The sequence below is a fragment of the Leptidea sinapis genome, chromosome 14 (assembly GCF_905404315.1).
Source record: "Leptidea sinapis chromosome 14, ilLepSina1.1, whole genome shotgun sequence".
NCBI lineage: Eukaryota > Metazoa > Arthropoda > Insecta > Lepidoptera > Pieridae > Leptidea > Leptidea sinapis.
This window is the reverse complement of record NC_066278.1, coordinates 14,562,517-14,581,348: the sequence shown is the minus strand read 5'-3', so window position 1 is coordinate 14,581,348 and position 18,832 is coordinate 14,562,517. Positions and strand designations below refer to the sequence as shown.

The window sequence follows — 18,832 nt, the reverse complement described above, 5'->3', positions numbered from 1 at the left end:
CTTCTATTATATCGGAGCAACACATTACCTTATATTTATATACAGGATGTAAAAAAAATCTTGTATTATATCTTAAGGCGTATGTTGGTATTAAGTAGTGAGTACATGTAAATATCGATTTAAAGGAAATAATTAAAATTAAAAAAAGTGAAAAAAAAAGGTAATAACGTGAGTACCCAATTATAAAAGTTTGGACACCTCTGCCTGCTTATATATTTCTTATTTCCCCGACCACACACCCATTTCATTCATCAAAAATTTTTGGTTTGTTTGGTTAGTGGTGTCTCCGCATTCTACTTCATATCCGTGTCAATTATCGTACAGGATTTTTTGAACACAGTGTGTATTTAAAAAAAAATATTTTTTTATAGAAAAACTTATTTTAATTACTTATCAATAAATTACAATTACAATTAATTGTACAAAATTTTAACAATACTTAAATATTATCCTATACTAATGCCTCTCAACCAATATTGCTCACTGCAAAAAGAACGGATGCCGACGTGCGTCTATCAATACGCCTCAGCGGTCACCACAGAACACTTTTACTCTTGTCACATGCATGGAAAAGAACGAGAAGCGAGATGACAGGTCGCGTGTAATTTTACTTTTACTTAAAAATTTTTTACTTAAAAAAGTTACAGGACATAAAATAATTTACGGTCTGGCAGCGATGTTCTAACATTTAAATTTACAAGGTACAAACCTTAGAAATAGTTGTTTGATTTCACCCTAGACATCTAACTTTATTTACTGCTTAAGAAACAGAATTAAAATCAACAAAGACAACTTCAGATCATCTGCATGTTATAAAAACTTACATAATTTAAAGCAATCAGAGATATTATCATTTATTATCAAAATTAAAAACAATAGAACACTTGTAGAGCCTTGGAGTACACCTGACGTTAGCTGTAAAAAGCTGTTTTTTTGTTAGTTTTATTTATTTAGAGCATTGGGACAAGACACAAGACCATCAACTCAAACCAAAATACAATAAAAGGAGAATATTTGAAAGAAAGAAAGAAAAAGCATTTATTTTAACACACACACAAATAACAAAAAGAAGTTTCAAATATACAAATATAAAAACGTGTGGTGTTTAAAAAGGAGCCACTCAGCATGTGTTTCACCACAAGTGTGCTGCAACGCTGATCTTGTGTGACCCCCACGTGACACATGAACCTCAAGGGCGACACCTCGCCTGAATAACAGTATTACTATAATAATTAAACTTACAACAGTTAACTACTTAACTAAACTTAAAAACAATTAACTACTAAACTAAACTTAAAAACAAGAACAAACACAAACACAAAAAGAGTAATTATAATTAATAATTCCTAACAAAGACAAATAATAAAATAAAACAAAACAAAAAGCTCCTAGTCTCTTTGAACGCAACGCAATGCTGGAATACTGACTTCGATATTCATGTAATAGATATTTTTTCATTTTTCATTTGAGAGAATAAACAGATAAGGAGGCTGTGAAAGGTGGCGGTGTATTGTTCCAGCACTTAGTTACGTTATAAAAAAACCTTTGAAGGCAGCAGTGTGATGCCGACTAAACGACAGAACACCGTATAGCGTCGCTCTGGTGTGGTACAAGATATTCGTGTTGATTAACCATTGCAATTTGTTATATAAATATGCGGGAGCCTTAGATGTGACCACATTAAAAAGTAGAGCTGTGAAATGCAGGCGTCTTCTATTATCCATATTTAAAATCTAAATCATGTTTCATTATGCTTGATTACGAGAAAAACCCCCGTTAGGTTTATGGGTAAAGAAATTCTTGATGTAGGTTAAACCTCCATTTGAGGGTAAAACTATAAAGAATTATTCATGAAGCAGAAGGATGAGGAAACTAATATGGAAAAAAAGATAAACTTACCCATATTTCCAGACTTAATGGCCTAAATGTTTGGGTGCCTGATCTACTGAATAGAGTATTTACCAGTGGATATGAAGGCAAAACTGCATGTGCAATAATCTCCCAAAGACAGAATGAGAAGGTAAATAAAAGTAACGTTATAAATAATAATAAAACAATAGTACCTTGCTCCATATGGCTCGGAGGTGTTCGTAGTGAAAGAAAATGAAAAGAATTTATTTATTTATTGCTCCAGGGTGAACACCAATACAATTCCTTAATAACTAACACAGATATAACTATTTAAGTGATACCCTAATTATAGGTGCAATTAACAATCGAACACAAACAGAGCATTACTTGAATTATGAAGCAATCATGTTTAAAACAAAATTTTTACTTTATGGCTTGTATGCTTAAATTTCATATCGGTTCCTTGAAATATACTTGTAACAATTATAAGAATTATACTTAGTTGCGTATGATTTAAATAACAATACATTCTGTATCGAAAATTAATTAGTACCGTCTCTAGCGTCATCGATGTTTGAAACTAATTGAGTTATTTGTTTTCAACTTGTATTTATGGATACTAATTTCAGGTGAACGAAGACACAGAATGTGATGACTCCATAGGCACGTTGACGTTTGTCATAAGAACAATAGGGAGCGCGGCATGTGCTGTCATCGGCTTGGTAGCAGGGAGTTCTGTTAAGTTGATTGGGAAAAAGTTTCTCTTAATTCTCGTGTACATGATAATCGGCATTTGTATTGTGATGATCAACTTTGTAACGCAACAGATTGTGTTTGCAACACTTTTGTCATCGATAGCTCTTACTGCACTAGCTATTGGACCCATCAATGCCTTTTCTGTTCAAATATTTCCAACTCATTTAAGGTAAGGCACATGATATATTACCTCAAATTACAGGATAACGGGTGCAGAACGATGAGATTGGGGTGTATTATCATGGCTTACGTGATATTTTAGAGATCCACGCACGAATATTAACCAAAATGAATCCTATTACTAAAATGCTACTAAGATGTCTTTCCGTCTATCAACGGGCCGTAGCTATTTAATAAATTGCAATAAGTAGTTAGGGCTCATTAAAATTTAAGAGACTCAAAAAAAAATGACAAAATGTGTCCGCGTACTATCGCTATAAAACATAAATATTAAGAACCATAATAGAGCCAATCCCCCACCGTTCATCCTTCCATCATAACATGTCTTTACAGAGATTTCACCCCATAGAATCCCTACTCGAGCACACGGGCCGTCGATCGCTATCCATCCGTCCTCTATTCTGGAGTGGACACACTGCTGCATCTCTGACGTCCTGCTCATCACTGACGTCAACAAGGCAATAAAACCACGGCATTTTGCTCCACATGTTGGGTCCTCACGGACTCAACCGAATTGGGCCGGCACGCCCGGAGAAATACCACTCCCCCACTCGAAACCGGCGTGAAATAGCGGCTATGCCACTGTGTTCCGTCCGGTGAGTGGGGTATCCGGAGGCCTACACCCCCCCTCCCAAATACAAATGGCAGCACGGACTAAAAATAGACTACTCCAGGACGGTACCAGGCTATGCAGCCCTGGAGAATCCATCCCTGGGCGTCCACAATTAGGGCCTGTACCTAATAGTGGTTGCCCAGGCTTTCCGCGTATTCTGGAGGGGGCAAATCTGCGATGACTCGGGGCAAACAGAGCAGGAGGCTAAAACCACCCTCCTCCACACTCGCTGTGGACTTTTGCAACATCAGGGGGCTTCGCTCAAATTTAAATGCCGTCCACTTTCATCTGGAGACGGCGAAGCCGGCCCTGCTCTTTTTAACCGAGACACAGATATCCTCCTTAGCTGATTCATTTTACCTCTCATACCCGGGGTATAATTTGGAACACTCCTTTATACCACGGGCTGGCGTGTGCGTTTACGTCAGGGAGGATGTCTGTTCTCGACGCCTGAGCTTTCCTACCTAAGCTAACCTATCCATCATCTGGTTGCGTGTAGACTGCGATGACCATCCGCGAATCTACGCATGCCTGTATAGGTCCCATAGCGGTAACGCAGAGACTGACCGGCTCCTCGTACACATCCAAATGGCTACAGATTCCGTGTTGGAGCAGATCCCCAGAGCAGAGATCGTGTTTCTTTTCGATTTTAACGCCTACAACGCCGAATGGCTAGGCTCACGTACCACCGATCATGCAGATCTGTTCACGACTTCGCCTTAGAATATGGTCTGACGCAGCTGGTTATTGCGCCAACGTGAATCCCAGATGTGCAAGATCATACACCTTCACTGTTGGACCTTCCGTTGACCTCACATCCGGACGGCTATCTAGTTTCCGTTGACCCTCCTCTGGGATCGTCGGACCACTGCCTGATCCGGAGCACCGTGCCGTTCACGCGCCTAACACGGCCCCGATCCTTAGGCTGTCGCCGCGTGTGGCACTATAGGTCAGCAGAGTGGGACGAGCTGCGGTGCTTTTTTGCATCCTACCCGTGGAGGCAGATCTGTTTTTCGCTGGAAGATCCAGATGCCGCTGCTGACGCTGTTGCTGATGTGGTACTGCAAGGTATGGAACTCTTCATTCCATCCTCCTCTGTGCCTATCGGTGGCAGGTCCCAACCATGGTTTGACCGCTCCTGCAAAATGGCTTCTCGCCGAAAGAAGCAGTGCTATCAGGCTTGGGTCAATGCGGTGGTATCTACGGATGTAAATTCCAGCGAACTTAAAAAACACTTCAATCATGCCTCCAGGTCCTTCAAAAGAGTTATTGCTGACGCGAAGTCGAAGCACATTGGCAGAATTGGCGAGAGACTTGCACGCCTTCCCTCGGGAACTTGTGCGTTCTGGTCGCTCGCCAAGGCTGTCCAAGGAAACTTCTGCCAGCCAGCCATTCCGCCACTGCACAGGGATGATGACTCGCTGGCCCATGACGCGAAAGAGAAAGCTGATCTCCTGGGCTCCCTCTTCGCGTCCAACTCGACTCTGGATGACCAAGGTGCACCACTACCGCATATTCCGCGGTGCGTGTCATACATGCCGGAGGTAAAAATCCGGCATGGCGCCGTGGTTAAGGCGCTTCTCACCTTGGACATTCACAAATCGGGCGGGCCCGATGGCATTCCCCCGATAGTGCTGCGGACATGTGCTCCGGAACTGGCGCCGGTCCTAACCCGTCTTTTCCGGCTCTCCTACTCATCAGGCGTAGTCCCGAAATTATGGAAGGCGGCTTTAGTGCACCCTATCCCTAAGAAAGGTGTACGCTCAGACTCAGTGGTCCAACTACCACCCCATTGCCATTACCTCCATTTTCTCCAAAGTAATGAAGTCGATCATCAACCGCCAGCTCTTGGGATACCTAGAGGGGCACCAGCTGATCAGCGACTGCCAGTACGGTTTCGGCCAGTCATGGGCTTCCCGAGAAGTTGTGCAAATGGGTCACTAGCTTTTTGGCTGATCGGAGCATCAAGGTTGTTATCAACGGTGCATGCTCCGACTTAAAACCCATAAACGCTGGTTTCCCGCAAGGCTGCTTGCTATCCCCTACGCTGTTTCTTCTGCATATCAATGATATGCTGCAAATCAGCAATATTCATTGCTATGCGGACGACAGCACAGGGTATGCTTCCTACTCCGGCCGTGCCAACATGTCCCAGGATAGCGTCGACGAGAACCGGAACAAACTTGTGTCTGAAATCGAGACTATGCTTTGCAAAGTCTCGGAATGGGGCCGACAAAATTTAGTCCAATTCAACCCCAAGAAGACACAAGTTTGTGCGTTCACCACTAAAAAGTCTCCCTTTGTCGTATCCCCTCGATTCGAGAATACTCCTCTAACTGTCACAGCCTGTATTGGCATACTTGGCGTCGATATATCGAGCGACGTTCAGTTCCGTGGTCACTTGGAAGAGAAGGCCAAACTGGCCTCAAAAAAGCTTGGTGTACTTAGTAAGGCGAGACAGTACTTCACTAAAAGCCACCGCCTGCAACTTTATAAGGCGCAAATTCAGCCTCACATGGAGTACTGTTCTCACCTCTGGGTGGGTGCTCTCCAGTCCCAGCTTCTTCCATTTGACCGCATACAACGAAGAGCGGCTCGAATCATCGACGATCAAGTCATCTCCAATCGGCTTGGTTCTCTAGCATTGCGTAAATATGTGGGTTCTCTTTGCATCTTCTACCGCGTTTATCACGGGGAGTGCTCAGAGGAGCTGTTCGGGTTGATTCCAGCGGCCGAATTCCACCACCGGACATTACGTGCAAAGTACCATCCGCATCACGTAGACGTCTGGCATTCCACAACCGCGCGTTTTCTTCGAAATGTCTTGCCTCGCATAGCCACTTTGTGGAATCAACTACCGGCAGCGGTCTTCCCGAACAGATACGACTTAGGGACCTTCAAGAAAAAAGCATACTCCCACCTTAAAGGCCGGCAACGCATTTCTTGACACACCTGTTGTTGCGGATGTCCATGGGCGCTTGCCTCACTTCAACCCATCCCGTGAGCCTCTTGCCCCCTCTCATATAAAAAAAAATTGGATTTTTGCAAAATTAAAGGAATCCACTTCAACTTCGCCACTGCCGTCGACAGCCACTTTTCCTTCCTAGGGTCTTCACTAGGCACACCATACATGTTGGTGTCAATGGATATTGCTCGAACCTGAAGTCCGTGAAAGCTGGAGTTTTCCAAGGCTGTATATTATCTCTTACACTATTTATTCTGCATATCAATAATATATTCAATGCATGTTACATGCATTGTTATGCAGATGACAGTACGGGCCATACAGGTCTTACTCGGGAAATCGTCGACCAGAGCCGGAAGAAACATGAATCTTCTATCAAGTCTTCTCTTGAAGGTGACGAAATAAATTTAAATAAACCTTGTTCAATTTACGCCCACAAGACCCAAGTTTGCGCGTTAACCACAAATAAAACCCCACTTGTCATATCTCCGCCTTTCAACAACACTCCCGCTCTATGAACGGCTAGATCACTTGGCGTTGCGTAGAGCCGTCGCTTTATTCCGTGTCTTCTACCGACTTTGTCACGAGGAGTGTTCTGAAGTGAAAAGTGAGGTCACCCGAATGTCTGTATCCTCCTCTTCTTTAAAAAAATTAACAAAAGTATTTTAAATGTTTCCCATGACCAGTTTTTATATATATTTAACTGAGTACTATTTTATTACAGAGGTATGGCGATAAGCTTAACAATGATGAGTGGTCGATTTGGGTCTATCGTTGGTGCCAACGTTATCGGAAGTTTGATAAATGCCGCTTGTGAAGTGACATTTTACAGTTATGGAGGCGTGCTTATAGGTTGGTCAAGAAAGTACTTAACATTACATTTACATAATATGCTTAACCCTTAATAGCCTGATTTACGAAAGTGTTTTATTTTAAATATTACTGTGTTTGCTTGAAGGTCTAGATGAAGGGAAAAATAGTTAAAAAAATCACAATATTTATTTTACATATTTATTTAGAAAAAAAACAGGTATCAATTTTGATACTTCAGGCATTAAGGCCATAAAGAAATCAGATATACCTAGGCATGAAATAATGCGAAACACTGGTTGTTTTTATTATCGCATAACGACACTTTACACTTTTTACAGAACCAAGAGGTAAGTTTCCTACAATTATTAAATTTACACTTATTTCTAGAATCCATACAAATTTTTTCATGACCAATACAATCGCAACGCACGTCAGTAGAGGGTAGTACTTGTACACCTGTCCGGGGTCTTTTAGAAAAAATGTATGATCAATCAAATATTTTTACTTTAGTATCTTGTAGACTGTTGGTACTGGGTCTTCCCCTTTTATTTTTTGAGTGACTTTGATATCTACATAAAGTATCGGCAAGCTCAGTTCTAAAATCTGCTAACTTCAGAATATTCTTCTGAAGTTTTCCTTTCACTGTGTTTACCTTTTTGTATAGTACCCAAGCATTGATGACAGTCATGTCTAACAAGTGGTAGAAGAGCCTCGTTGGCCACTTTCTCGACTTTATGCGGATGCGATATCGACCAATGAAGCTATCCATCAAATCAACGCCGCCCATGTGTGCATTATATTCTTTTATGACCCGAGGACATGATACTTGAACATTGGCCTTTAGTTTTTTTTCGTAGCGGGTTATAGTATCCGCTGGTTCAGCGCCAACATACGTGGATAGTAATAGTACTTGTTTGTTGTCTTTCCAACTTGTGGCCGACAATTCTTGGCCTTCGTGAGAGACCACATTTTCGTGATATGTTCCTCTGGGTACGTTAGACTTCATAATTTCCCGTTTTTCCAGCCACTTGCATGACTTTCCAAGCCTGTTTCTCTGTACTGTTCCAAGACAATAAATATCTTCGTTAGTCAAGTAATGTAGCAGAGGAATATTCGTATAAAAATTGTCAAAATAAGTTATATGATTGACGTGCCTTGGTACTGGTCGTACAATCAAATAACTCTATTCGATACAGCTCCGAGGTCTGGTTCGCCAGGTATATGGTCTATGTCCTTAGCTCCTGAGTAAATCTCAAAACTGTAGGCATACCCAGACAGGGAGCATAAAACGTATAATTTGAATCCCCACTTATGGGGCTTGATGGGTAAGTATTGTTTCATAAAATGTTTTATTTTAGTGGAACACATTTGCTCGTCTAGTGATAGACGATGCTCAAATGGTGCAGTAATAAATTTCTTGTTCAAATAGTCTATCACTGGTCTTACTTTATGCAGTCGGTCGTGCTTGGGTTGATCAATGGGCAAATGTTTAGAGTCGTCATTCATGTGAAAAAATTGTCTAATTTTATCAAATAATGTTGCGAATCATTGTTTGTGCTATGGGTTCAAACTTTGTAATGTTTGACCAGTATGACCTAACACTAGGATAATGATATGCACTTGTAAAAATAAGAATTCCAATAAATTTACGTAATTCTAAGACAGTTATAGGTTCTGTAAAGTTGGGATTCTTTTGGAAGGCATATTTATTTGACTCGTCCACTAGAAATTTCAATATTTCTTCACCGAAAAAATAAGAAAAAAACTGAAAAGGAGTGTCCAAGTTCATAATTTCTTGTGAATACTCAGTGTTTCCAGTAAACTGGAAAGCGTTTTGGACTAGGTCCATATTCTTTACTCTCCACACTAAGTTTCTAGAGTTGAAGGGTGCAGTTTGCAGGTTGTTCTGGCTGCTGGTTGTAGAAGTTGGGATTCGTTCAACAGTCTCTAAATTATGTTGCATGTCGGTACCTACGTTTGCTGAAGGCGGATTTGCATCCAAGTCTGGGTCAGTGGAAAAATTTCCTACATCCTCTTTATCTTCTAGCTCCATCAGACGATCTCTTTGGCTCGAAAAATAGTCTATGTCATCTTCATTGTCGGTGGAATCGTCTTCCGAAATTTCACCATTTTCTAACCGCTTCAATATGCTCACAATCTCTTCTGTTCGCATTTTTGATAAATTTCTATAATAAAATAAAAATAAAAGTAATCCCAACACCCAGCCATGCAGAAAAATAATGAAACGGAAGTTCAAAGTTTTTATACCTAAAGAATTAGTAGGTAGGTTTTATGTAGGGCTGAATGCCTGAAGTATCAAAATTGATACTCACAAAATTACCACTAGTTTCTTCGAGTAAAACATACACTCGCAAAAAATAATTATATCTTAGCGAAAATAATATATTCACTTACCTCAAAAGTAGTTATATTCTACAGAAAAAGAAAATATATCAAATATGTATTCAACAAAACTTTTAGTAAAATGTGTTTACTTGTTCACTTTGCCGCGCAAGTAATATGTCATAGATAAAATAAAACAATAATGACATTTGTTTTTTTTTTTAAATTTCGTTGGTAAGAATATTATACAACAGTAAAATACGTCCAGCCAACCTATAAAAAAAAACTAATAGTAATGTGAACATTCAGTTTTAAAGATTGGTATCAAAATTGAAACTCTAGGCTATTAAGGGTTAAGTTACTATAAACATATACCCATGATATTAAAGATAATGTTGCGTAGCAACCCTTCGAAGTATATGACGAGAGTTGTCAAACTTCAAGACATTGTTAATTTCAACAGCTCCGTCAGCATTACTCATAGCTCAGCGGAAAAGTGTTTACTTTAGACGCTGTAGACCCAGGTTCGATACACCTACCAGTGTATGGATTTTTTTGGGTTATGTGAAGTTAAAGGAAATTTCTAGTTAGTTCAGGATCAAATCGAACAGAAAAAATGGGATGGAAAATGTGTAAGCAGGATAAAAATAGTTAAAAGAATTTTCTAGTACAATTTAAATTTAAAGATGGAATGGGAGAATAATTTTGAAAATAGAATGGATCCGGGGGTATATAAGCCGTACTAAGCGTGGCCTACGGCAGTACTAGTTCTGACTCGAAAGTGTAAAGAAGAAGAAGAAGAAAAGAAGAAGTAGTGAAAAGTGGAAGTGTTCCAAGAGGAAGAAGATAGAAGAGACTTAGTGTTCGGTGCAGTGTGACGCGTTGAAGGTACCGCCGCCCACAAAGGAACAGCGGCAGACCGGCGAAGTGCAAGTTCAGAAAAAGTGAACGCAAATAAAGATTCGTTCCTATAAGCGGAGTATTATTTCCAATCCCTGACCCACTCCCGTGTCAATTGGTGTCAGAAGTGAGATTGGAAAGATGCCATTAGTGCCCAGGAACGAGAAGGGAGTGACCACGCGAGCGGGTGCAGCTGCAGCGGCAGAGGACGAGTCACAACAAGCATCCGGCTCTGGACTCAGTGCGACCGTGTCAGCACCGCAGGCTCCTGCCGTAGACATCAGCGCACTCATGCAGCAGATGGCCGCCATGATGCAAGAGCAAGCACGCCGACAGGAAGAGCAGCTGCGGAGCTTGCAAGAGGAACAAGCGCGCCGACAGGAGGAGCAAGCGCGCCGACAGGAAGAGCAAGCGCGCCGACAGGAGGAGCAGCTGCGGGGCTTGCAAGAGGAACAAGCGCACCGACAGGAGGAGCAAGTGCGCCGACAGGAAGAGCAAGCGCGCCGACAGGAGGAGCAAGCGCGCCGACAGGAAGAGCAGCTGCGGGGCTTGCAAGAGGAACAAGCGCTCCGACAGAAGGAGCAAGTGCGTCGACAGGAGGAGCAGCTGCGAGCCTTGCAGGAAGAGCAAGCACGTCGACAGGAGGAGCAGCTGCGAGGTCTGCATGAAGGCCTCTGAAAGGAAATTTTATCAGTGGTGCAGAAAAACTCCGCCCGGATTGACGCTGTAGAAAAGGAGATCGCCAGGATTGACACTGTAGAAAAGGAGATCGCCCGGATTGACACTGTGGAAAGGAAGATGGGGGAGATGGAAGCAACTATTCATCAGCTCAATAGGAAGGTCGTGTGTGGGGGTCCTTCAGCTAACCCAGGAGTCACCTGCGGAATCACATCGACCAGAAGTTTGAAAGTACCTCCCTACGCCGGCAAGTCTTCCTGGGCCGCCTTCAAGCTACAATTAGAGACGGTCAGAAGCGCAAGTGGTTGGAGTGACCTAGAAGCATACTCTGCCCTCACACTAGCGCTCCGTGATGAAGCACTTTCCGTATTGGAAGCACTCGGCGTTGGGAAGGAGGAAGTAACCTATACGGACCTTCTTAACGCGTTGGAGGCACGTTATGCCGATAAACACCTTGAGCCTGTGTATCGGGCGCAGCTTAAGGACCGCAGTCAAAGGGCCAACGAAACTCTGCAGCAGTGGTCCCTCGAAGCTGAGAAGCAGTAATTCACCTGACGTTGAAAGAAAGATCATTTCTTTGGACTCAACTTCAAGTTGGCACCCTGCAGTTTTGTGAAGACTTTTTCAAGCTTCTTAAGATGATCTTCAAAACTTCGTCCCATAATGATTATGTCATCCAAGTAGACAAGGCAGGTTTCTCCCAACATACCTGCCAGCACATGCTCCATCAACCTTTCGAAAGTAGCTGGGGCGTTGCATAATCCAAAGGGCATTGTTTTGAACTGCCATAACCCTTTTCCGGTTGAAAAAGCCGTCTTCTCCTTGTCTTTAGGGTCCAGATCGACTTGCCAGTAGCATCTTTTCAAATCAAGAGTAGAGAACCACGTCATGCCACAAAGTGAATCTAATGTGTCGTCGATTCTTGGCAATGGATAACTGTTTTTCTTAGTTACATCGTTCAAACGCCGATAGTCCACACAAAATCTAGTTGATCCATCCTTATTCTTCACCAGAACCACTGGAGAACACCATGGACTCGATGACGCTTCTATCACACCATTTTCTTTCATATCCCGAATCATGTCTTCCACTTCTTGTTCGCGTGCAAACGGAATACGTCGTGGTCTTTGCCGTATCGGAACAGTGTCTCCTGTGTCGATCTTGTGTTTAACCAAACCAGTTCTTCCGATGTCCCCGTCGTTCTTCGAGAACATCCCGGCGTAGCGTAGCAGGAAATTTCTCGCTTTTATTAACTGTAGCTTGGTAAGATTGTCCTTACAGCCATCCAGAAGTTTCTGTATGTTCACATCCTGGCTTGCAGCTACGGTCTTCCTCCCTTCTTTACACTTTCTTAACCAAGCTATCTCCTCACAAGCTCCGATCACTGTTCCCTTCCTAATGATTTGCTTGTCCTCATGAGGATTAAACACGGGAACCATCGCAATTTGGGAGTTTCCCACAACAGTCCTGGCTGGGATCCATTTCGTGTCCGATGTCTCTCTTTCTATTAAAGCGCATTTACAAGGTCTTCCTCTGTCATCTCTTGGCAGGACTACCGGGACTAGGGTCTGCGATCTCGGATTTAAAGTAGTGTCTCGTAAGCACAACACTTTCCCAAAAGTTCCGCCTTTTATTGGAATTTCTTCACCTCCATGCTTCAATACACCATGTTTCATGTTAATCGTACACTGATGATTTCGAAGAAAATCCAACCCAATGATGCAGTCATCTGTGATATCTGCGATTACCACTTTTTGCCAGTACAACGTATTACCGATTTTCACGGCCACGATCTTCTCTCCCTGGACTGGTATGCGCTGGCCGGTAGCTGTTGTGAGTGTTAAGTTTGCATTTTCTCGCATATGTCGTCTTCCGATGCTCTCTAGTCTTCTTTGGCTAACGACTGTACGTGAGGCTCCCGTATCCAAAGTGAAACGGCAAGATTTTCCATTTATCATTCCCTTTATAACTAAAGTGTTTCCGTCACATGTCTGCTTAACGAAGATCCTTGGGGCTTTGCTTCTACCAGCCAACGCCCACCCCACTGCCCTGGCCTTTTCTAGTTTTCCTGCTGCTCCAGCGGTGATGTTGAGACCGCCGCATCCTTCCTACCTTGCGTTATGCTCTCACGCCTGGGGCAAGTGCTCCTAATGTGTCCTCGCTCCCCACACCCATAGCATACTGGGCTATATGCTTGCCTTCGGCTGGAATCTGCTGGTACAATTTTGCGGAGTCTCAACCCCCGAGAATCGTGGCGAACTGCTTCCACTTCCAACGCATGTGCCACCGCTTCCTTCAAGCTAGTGCATAAAGCATATCAGTCGTCGCTAACTGCAATAGAAGAAATGTTGCTCCAAGTGTTCATCGATGGAATACGGGACGCCGAAGTAAGAGCAGCCGTACGACTGAGTAATCATACTAGCTTGAAGGAAGCGGTGGCACATGCGTTGGAAGTGGAAGCAGTTCGCCACGATTCTCGGGGGTTGAGACTCCGCAAAATTGTACCAGCAGATTCCAGCCGAAGGCAAGCATATAGCCCAGTATGCTATGGGTGTGGGGAGCGAGGACACATTAGGAGCACTTGCCCCAGGCGTGAGAGCATAACGCAAGGTAGGAAGGATGCGGCGGTCTCAACATCACCGCTGGAGCAGCAGGAAAACTAGAAAAGGCCAGGGCAGTGGGGTGGGCGTTGGCTGGTAGAAGCAAAGCCCCAAGGATCTTCGTTAAGCAGACATGTGACGGAAACACTTTAGTTATAAAGGGAATGATAAATGGAAAATCTTGCCGTTTCACTTTGGATACGGGAGCCTCACGTACAGTCGTTAGCCAAAGAAGACTAGAGAGCATCGGAAGACGACATATGCGAGAAAATGCAAACTTAACACTCACAACAGCTACCGGCCAGCGCATACCAGTCCAGGGAGAGAAGATCGTGGCCGTGAAAATCGGTAATACGTTGTACTGGCAAAAAGTGGTAATCGCAGATATCACAGATGACTGCATCATTGGGTTGGATTTTCTTCGAAATCATCAGTGTACGATTAACATGAAACATGGTGTATTGAAGCATGGAGGTGAAGAAATTCCAATAAAAGGCGGAACTTTTGGGAAAGTGTTGTGCTTACGAGACACTACTTTAAATCCGAGATCGCAGACCCTAGTCCCGGTAGTCCTGCCAAGAGATGACAGAGGAAGACCTTGTAAATGCGCTTTAATAGAAAGAGAGACATCGGACACGAAATGGATCCCAGCCAGGACTGTTGTGGGAAACTCCCAAATTGCGATGGTTCCCGTGTTTAATCCTCATGAGGACAAGCAAATCATTAGGAAGGGAACAGTGATCGGAGCTTGTGAGGAGATAGCTTGGTTAAGAAAGTGTAAAGAAGGGAGGAAGACCGTAGCTGCAAGCCAGGATGTGAACATACAGAAACTTCTGGATGGCTGTAAGGACAATCTTACCAAGCTACAGTTAATAAAAGCGAGAAATTTCCTGCTACGCTACGCCGGGATGTTCTCGAAGAACGACGGGGACATCGGAAGAACTGGTTTGGTTAAACACAAGATCGACACAGGAGACACTGTTCCGATACGGCAAAGACCACGACGTATTCCGTTTGCACGCGAACAAGAAGTGGAAGACATGATTCGGGATATGAAAGAAAATGGTGTGATAGAACCGTCATCGAGTCCATGGTGTTCTCCAGTGGTTCTGGTGAAGAATAAGGATGGATCAACTAGATTTTGTGTGGACTATCGGCGTTTGAACGATGTAACTAAGAAAAACAGTTATCCATTGCCAAGAATCGACGACACATTAGATTCACTTTGTGGCATGACGTGGTTCTCTACTCTTGATTTGAAAAGAGGCTACTGGCAAGTCGATCTGGACCCTAAAGACAAGGAGAAGACGGCTTTTTCAACCGGAAAAGGGTTATGGCAGTTCAAAACAATGCCCTTTGGATTATGCAACGCCCCAGCTACTTTCGAAAGGTTGATGGAGCATGTGCTGGCAGGTATGTTGGGAGAAACCTGCCTTGTCTACTTGGATGACATAATCATTATGGGACGAAGTTTTGAAGATCATCTTAAGAAGCTTGAAAAAGTCTTCACAAAACTGCAGGGTGCCAACTTGAAGTTGAGTCCAAAGAAATGTTCTTTCTTTCAACGTCAGGTGAATTACTTGGGGCACGTTATCTCGAAGCAAGGCGTTGCGACGGATCCTGCCAAGATAAGTACTGTCAAAGACTGGCCGATGCCGACAGAAAATACACATGTGAGAGCATTTCTAGGACTATGCTCTTATTATCGACGCTTTGTGAAAGGGTTTTCCGATGTTGCTAAGCCCTTACATCGACTGACGGAGGAGAAAAGAGCCTTTTCCTGGCATGAAGAATGCGAACAAGCTTTCTTAGAGTTGAAGAAAAGACTATGTGAATCACCTATCCTCGGATATCCTGACACAGAGGGAAGATTCATAGTGGATGCTGATGCTAGCAACACTGGAATTGGTGGAGTACTATCTCAGAAGAGAGGAGATCAAGAAGTTGTAATCGCATACTTTAGCAAATCTTTATCAAAGCCGGAGAGAAACTACTGTGTAACTTGTAGGGAGTTACTGGCCGTGGTGAAGACATAACAACATTTCAAAAAGTACTTGTTTGGTCGCAAATTCCTCGTATGGACTGATCATGCCGCCTTGAAGTGGTTACTAGATTTCAAGAATCCGGAAGGACTAGTGGCCAGATGGATTGAGCAACTTCAAGAGTATGACTTTGAAATCGAGCATCGAGGAGGAAAAAGTCATGGAAATGCAGATGCGTTATCTAGAAGACCTTGTCCGATGGAATGCAAACATTGCATTCGTCAGGAGGAGAAAGAAAATTTCATGATCCGGCTGATCAGAACAGATTCGATCGACGAGAACTGGAGCAACGATGCAATGAGGAGAGCTCAGGAAAATGATAAGGATCTTCAACCACTTTTACATTGGCTAGCAAGTGGATCACTTAAACCAAAATGGTCTGAAGTGGCTAGACACAGTACGGCTACCAATAGTCTCTGGGCACAATGGAACAGTTTGGTGATGCATGACGGGTTGCTCTGCCGTAAATGGGAAACCCCGCAAGGAAAGGATTGCCATCTGCAACTGGTCGTTCCCAGGGAGAAGGTGAACGAGATCCTGAGAGCTTATCACGATGGTTCTTCAGGTGGACATTTGGGAATAAGAAGAACTCTCACAAAAATTAAAGAACGATTTTAGTGGTTGCATTGCCGTGATGATGTGGAAGACTGGTGCCGAAAATGCAAGAGTTGTGCTGCTGTCAAAGGACCTCAGACCAGAAGCAGAGGAGCTATGAAGTTGTACAACGTTGGGGCTCCATGGGAAAGAGTAGCTCTGGATATGGCCGGACCGTTCCCAGTCACCAAATCTGGAAACCGTTACATAATGGTGGTGATGGATTATTTCACGAAGTGGCCGGAAGCATTTGCTCTACCGAATCAAGAAGCAATTACCGTTTTTCTGCAGATTCGGTGTGCCTTTGGAGTTGCACAGTGACCAAGGGCGGAACTTCGAATCACAAGTATTTCAAGAAGTTTGCAAGATCTTGGGAATCCATAAGACCAGAACTACGCCATATCATCCACAGTCGGACGGGATGGTGGAGAGGTTTAATCAAACATTGGAGCGACATCTGGCAAAAGTAGTGGACAGTCATCAGGATAACTGGGATGAGTACATTCCACTGTTTCTTATGTCGTATAGAAGCGCAATACACGAGACGACAACGGTGACTTCTGCGTACGCCAATTTTGGAAGGGAATTGAAATTGCCAGCTGATTTACTCTCAGGCTGTCCACCGGATACTCCGAAAAGTATAACAGAATATGTGGATGAGTTACGGAAAAAGATGGTTGACATCTACGAGGAAATAAGAACAACTGGGCTTAAGGCAAGTGAACGGATGAAGACCCGCTACGATCGAAGAGCTAATATTCCTGGTTTTGAAGAGGGAACCCTGATTTGGTTACACAATCCTGTAAGGCGAAAGGGGAAGTCTCCAAAGCTCCAACCAAGTTGGGAGGGACCATACAAAGTAATCACAAGGATAAATGATGTGACTCTCAGGATCCAGCGTACCCCTCGAAGTCCCCCGAAAATCGTACATGTCGATCGGGTGGATAAGTACTACGGAAGCAACGATGATCGGGACGATCATCGTTGCAGGGGGGGTGCAGTGTTGCGTAGCAACCCTTCGAAGTATATGACGAGAGTTTTCAAACTTCAAGACATTGTTAATTTCAACAGCTCCGTCAGCATTACTCGTAGCTCAGCGGAAAAGTGTTTACTTTAGACGCTGTAGACCCGGGTTTTGTGAAGTTAAAGGAAATTTCTAGTTAGTTCAGGATCAAATCGAACAGAAAAAAAGGGATGGAAAATGTGTAAGCAGGATAAAAATAGTTAAAAGAATTTTCTAGTACAATTTAAATTTAAAGATGGAATGGGAGAATCATTTTGAAAATAGAACGGATCCGGGGATATATAAGCCGTACTAAGCGTGGCCTACGGCAGTTCTAGTTCTGACTCGAAAGTGTAAAGAAGAAGAAGAAGAAAAGAAGAAGAAGAAGAAAAGAAGAAGTAGTGAAAAGTGGAAGTGTTCCAAGAGGAAGAAGATAGAAGAGACTTAGTGTTCGGTGCAGTGTGACGCATTGAAGGTACCGCCGCCCACAAGAGGAACAGCGGCAGACCGGCGAAGTGCAAGTTCAGAAAAAGTGAACGCAAATAAAGACTCGTTCCTATAAGCGGAGTATTATTTCCAATCCCTGACCCACTCCCGTGTCAATAATATCGATTTTAAGCCACTAAATACTATTTATTCTAAATAAACGTTCGTTCGTGATTTGGACATTCAGCTTTGTAAGCTACGCGATGGCAAGTATTTTCATCGGTTGCCTACACTTAGAAATGATTTATCGTAAACACTTCTGGGATAAAATTACACCATTTACTTAATACCAAAAATGTTAGTGATTAAATAAATAAATGTAATTTTTATCGATGTCGCTAATATAAACCGCGTGTAGCTTGTTGGTGTAAGATCGTCAGTGCCTTCTCTTATTTGCTTTAACCATCGTTAAAAGAACCTCTGCAAAAGTTCACTATTTCGATAGAGGTGGACATTCCGACGGTGAAACTTGGCGGCACTCAAGTATCAGCTGTTTCAGAATATTGAATTAAAAATATTAATAGATCATCCGTGATAAAGTGATACATAATATACATTCCTTATGTACGAATTATCATCAGATCCATTCTAAAACGTGTGTGTTTTCTTTTTTAGTTTGCGGACTTCTTTCATTTATACTTCCAAGAGCAAAGACAAATAAATAAATGCAAATGAGGGAAAGGTTATTGTTGACTGACTAGCTGTCTGATAGGAACAAAACTTAATTGTAAGAAATAAAAATTTGTATATTTCGTATTGGTCACTAGTTTCATTTTAAAAACCCTTATAAGTAAGACCTTTTTTGCTCTTTAATTCTTGATAATGAGATGAGACGTCTCAAGTGAAGGTTTACGAGGCACTGGATAACCGACAGTATATTCCACAAACATCTTGTGTCTAAAATCGTCGACAAATGGGCGCTGAATTCCTTCTGGGAAGAGCACAGTTACATATTTTGCTGAGGCAAAAACATAACACATTGAAAATTGACATTTGAACAACAATTAA

The 18,832-nt window shown here is 42.9% G+C and overlaps 1 protein-coding gene across 1 annotated transcript in view; it reads left to right on the top strand.

Annotated features, from left to right (window-relative positions):
• Nucleotides 1-18,580, top strand: part of LOC126967990 (synaptic vesicle glycoprotein 2C-like) — a 41,830-nt gene extending 23,250 nt beyond the window's left edge. The window contains exons 7-10 of the mRNA XM_050812749.1: nt 1,912-2,020; nt 2,481-2,776; nt 7,090-7,217; nt 18,440-18,580. Of these exons, the coding sequence (XP_050668706.1) occupies nt 1,912-2,020; nt 2,481-2,776; nt 7,090-7,217; nt 18,440-18,489 (583 nt within the window). The 3' untranslated portion in view covers nt 18,490-18,580. The remainder of the gene's footprint in view (nt 1-1,911; nt 2,021-2,480; nt 2,777-7,089; nt 7,218-18,439) is intronic.
• Nucleotides 18,581-18,832: the final 252 nt, after the last annotated feature.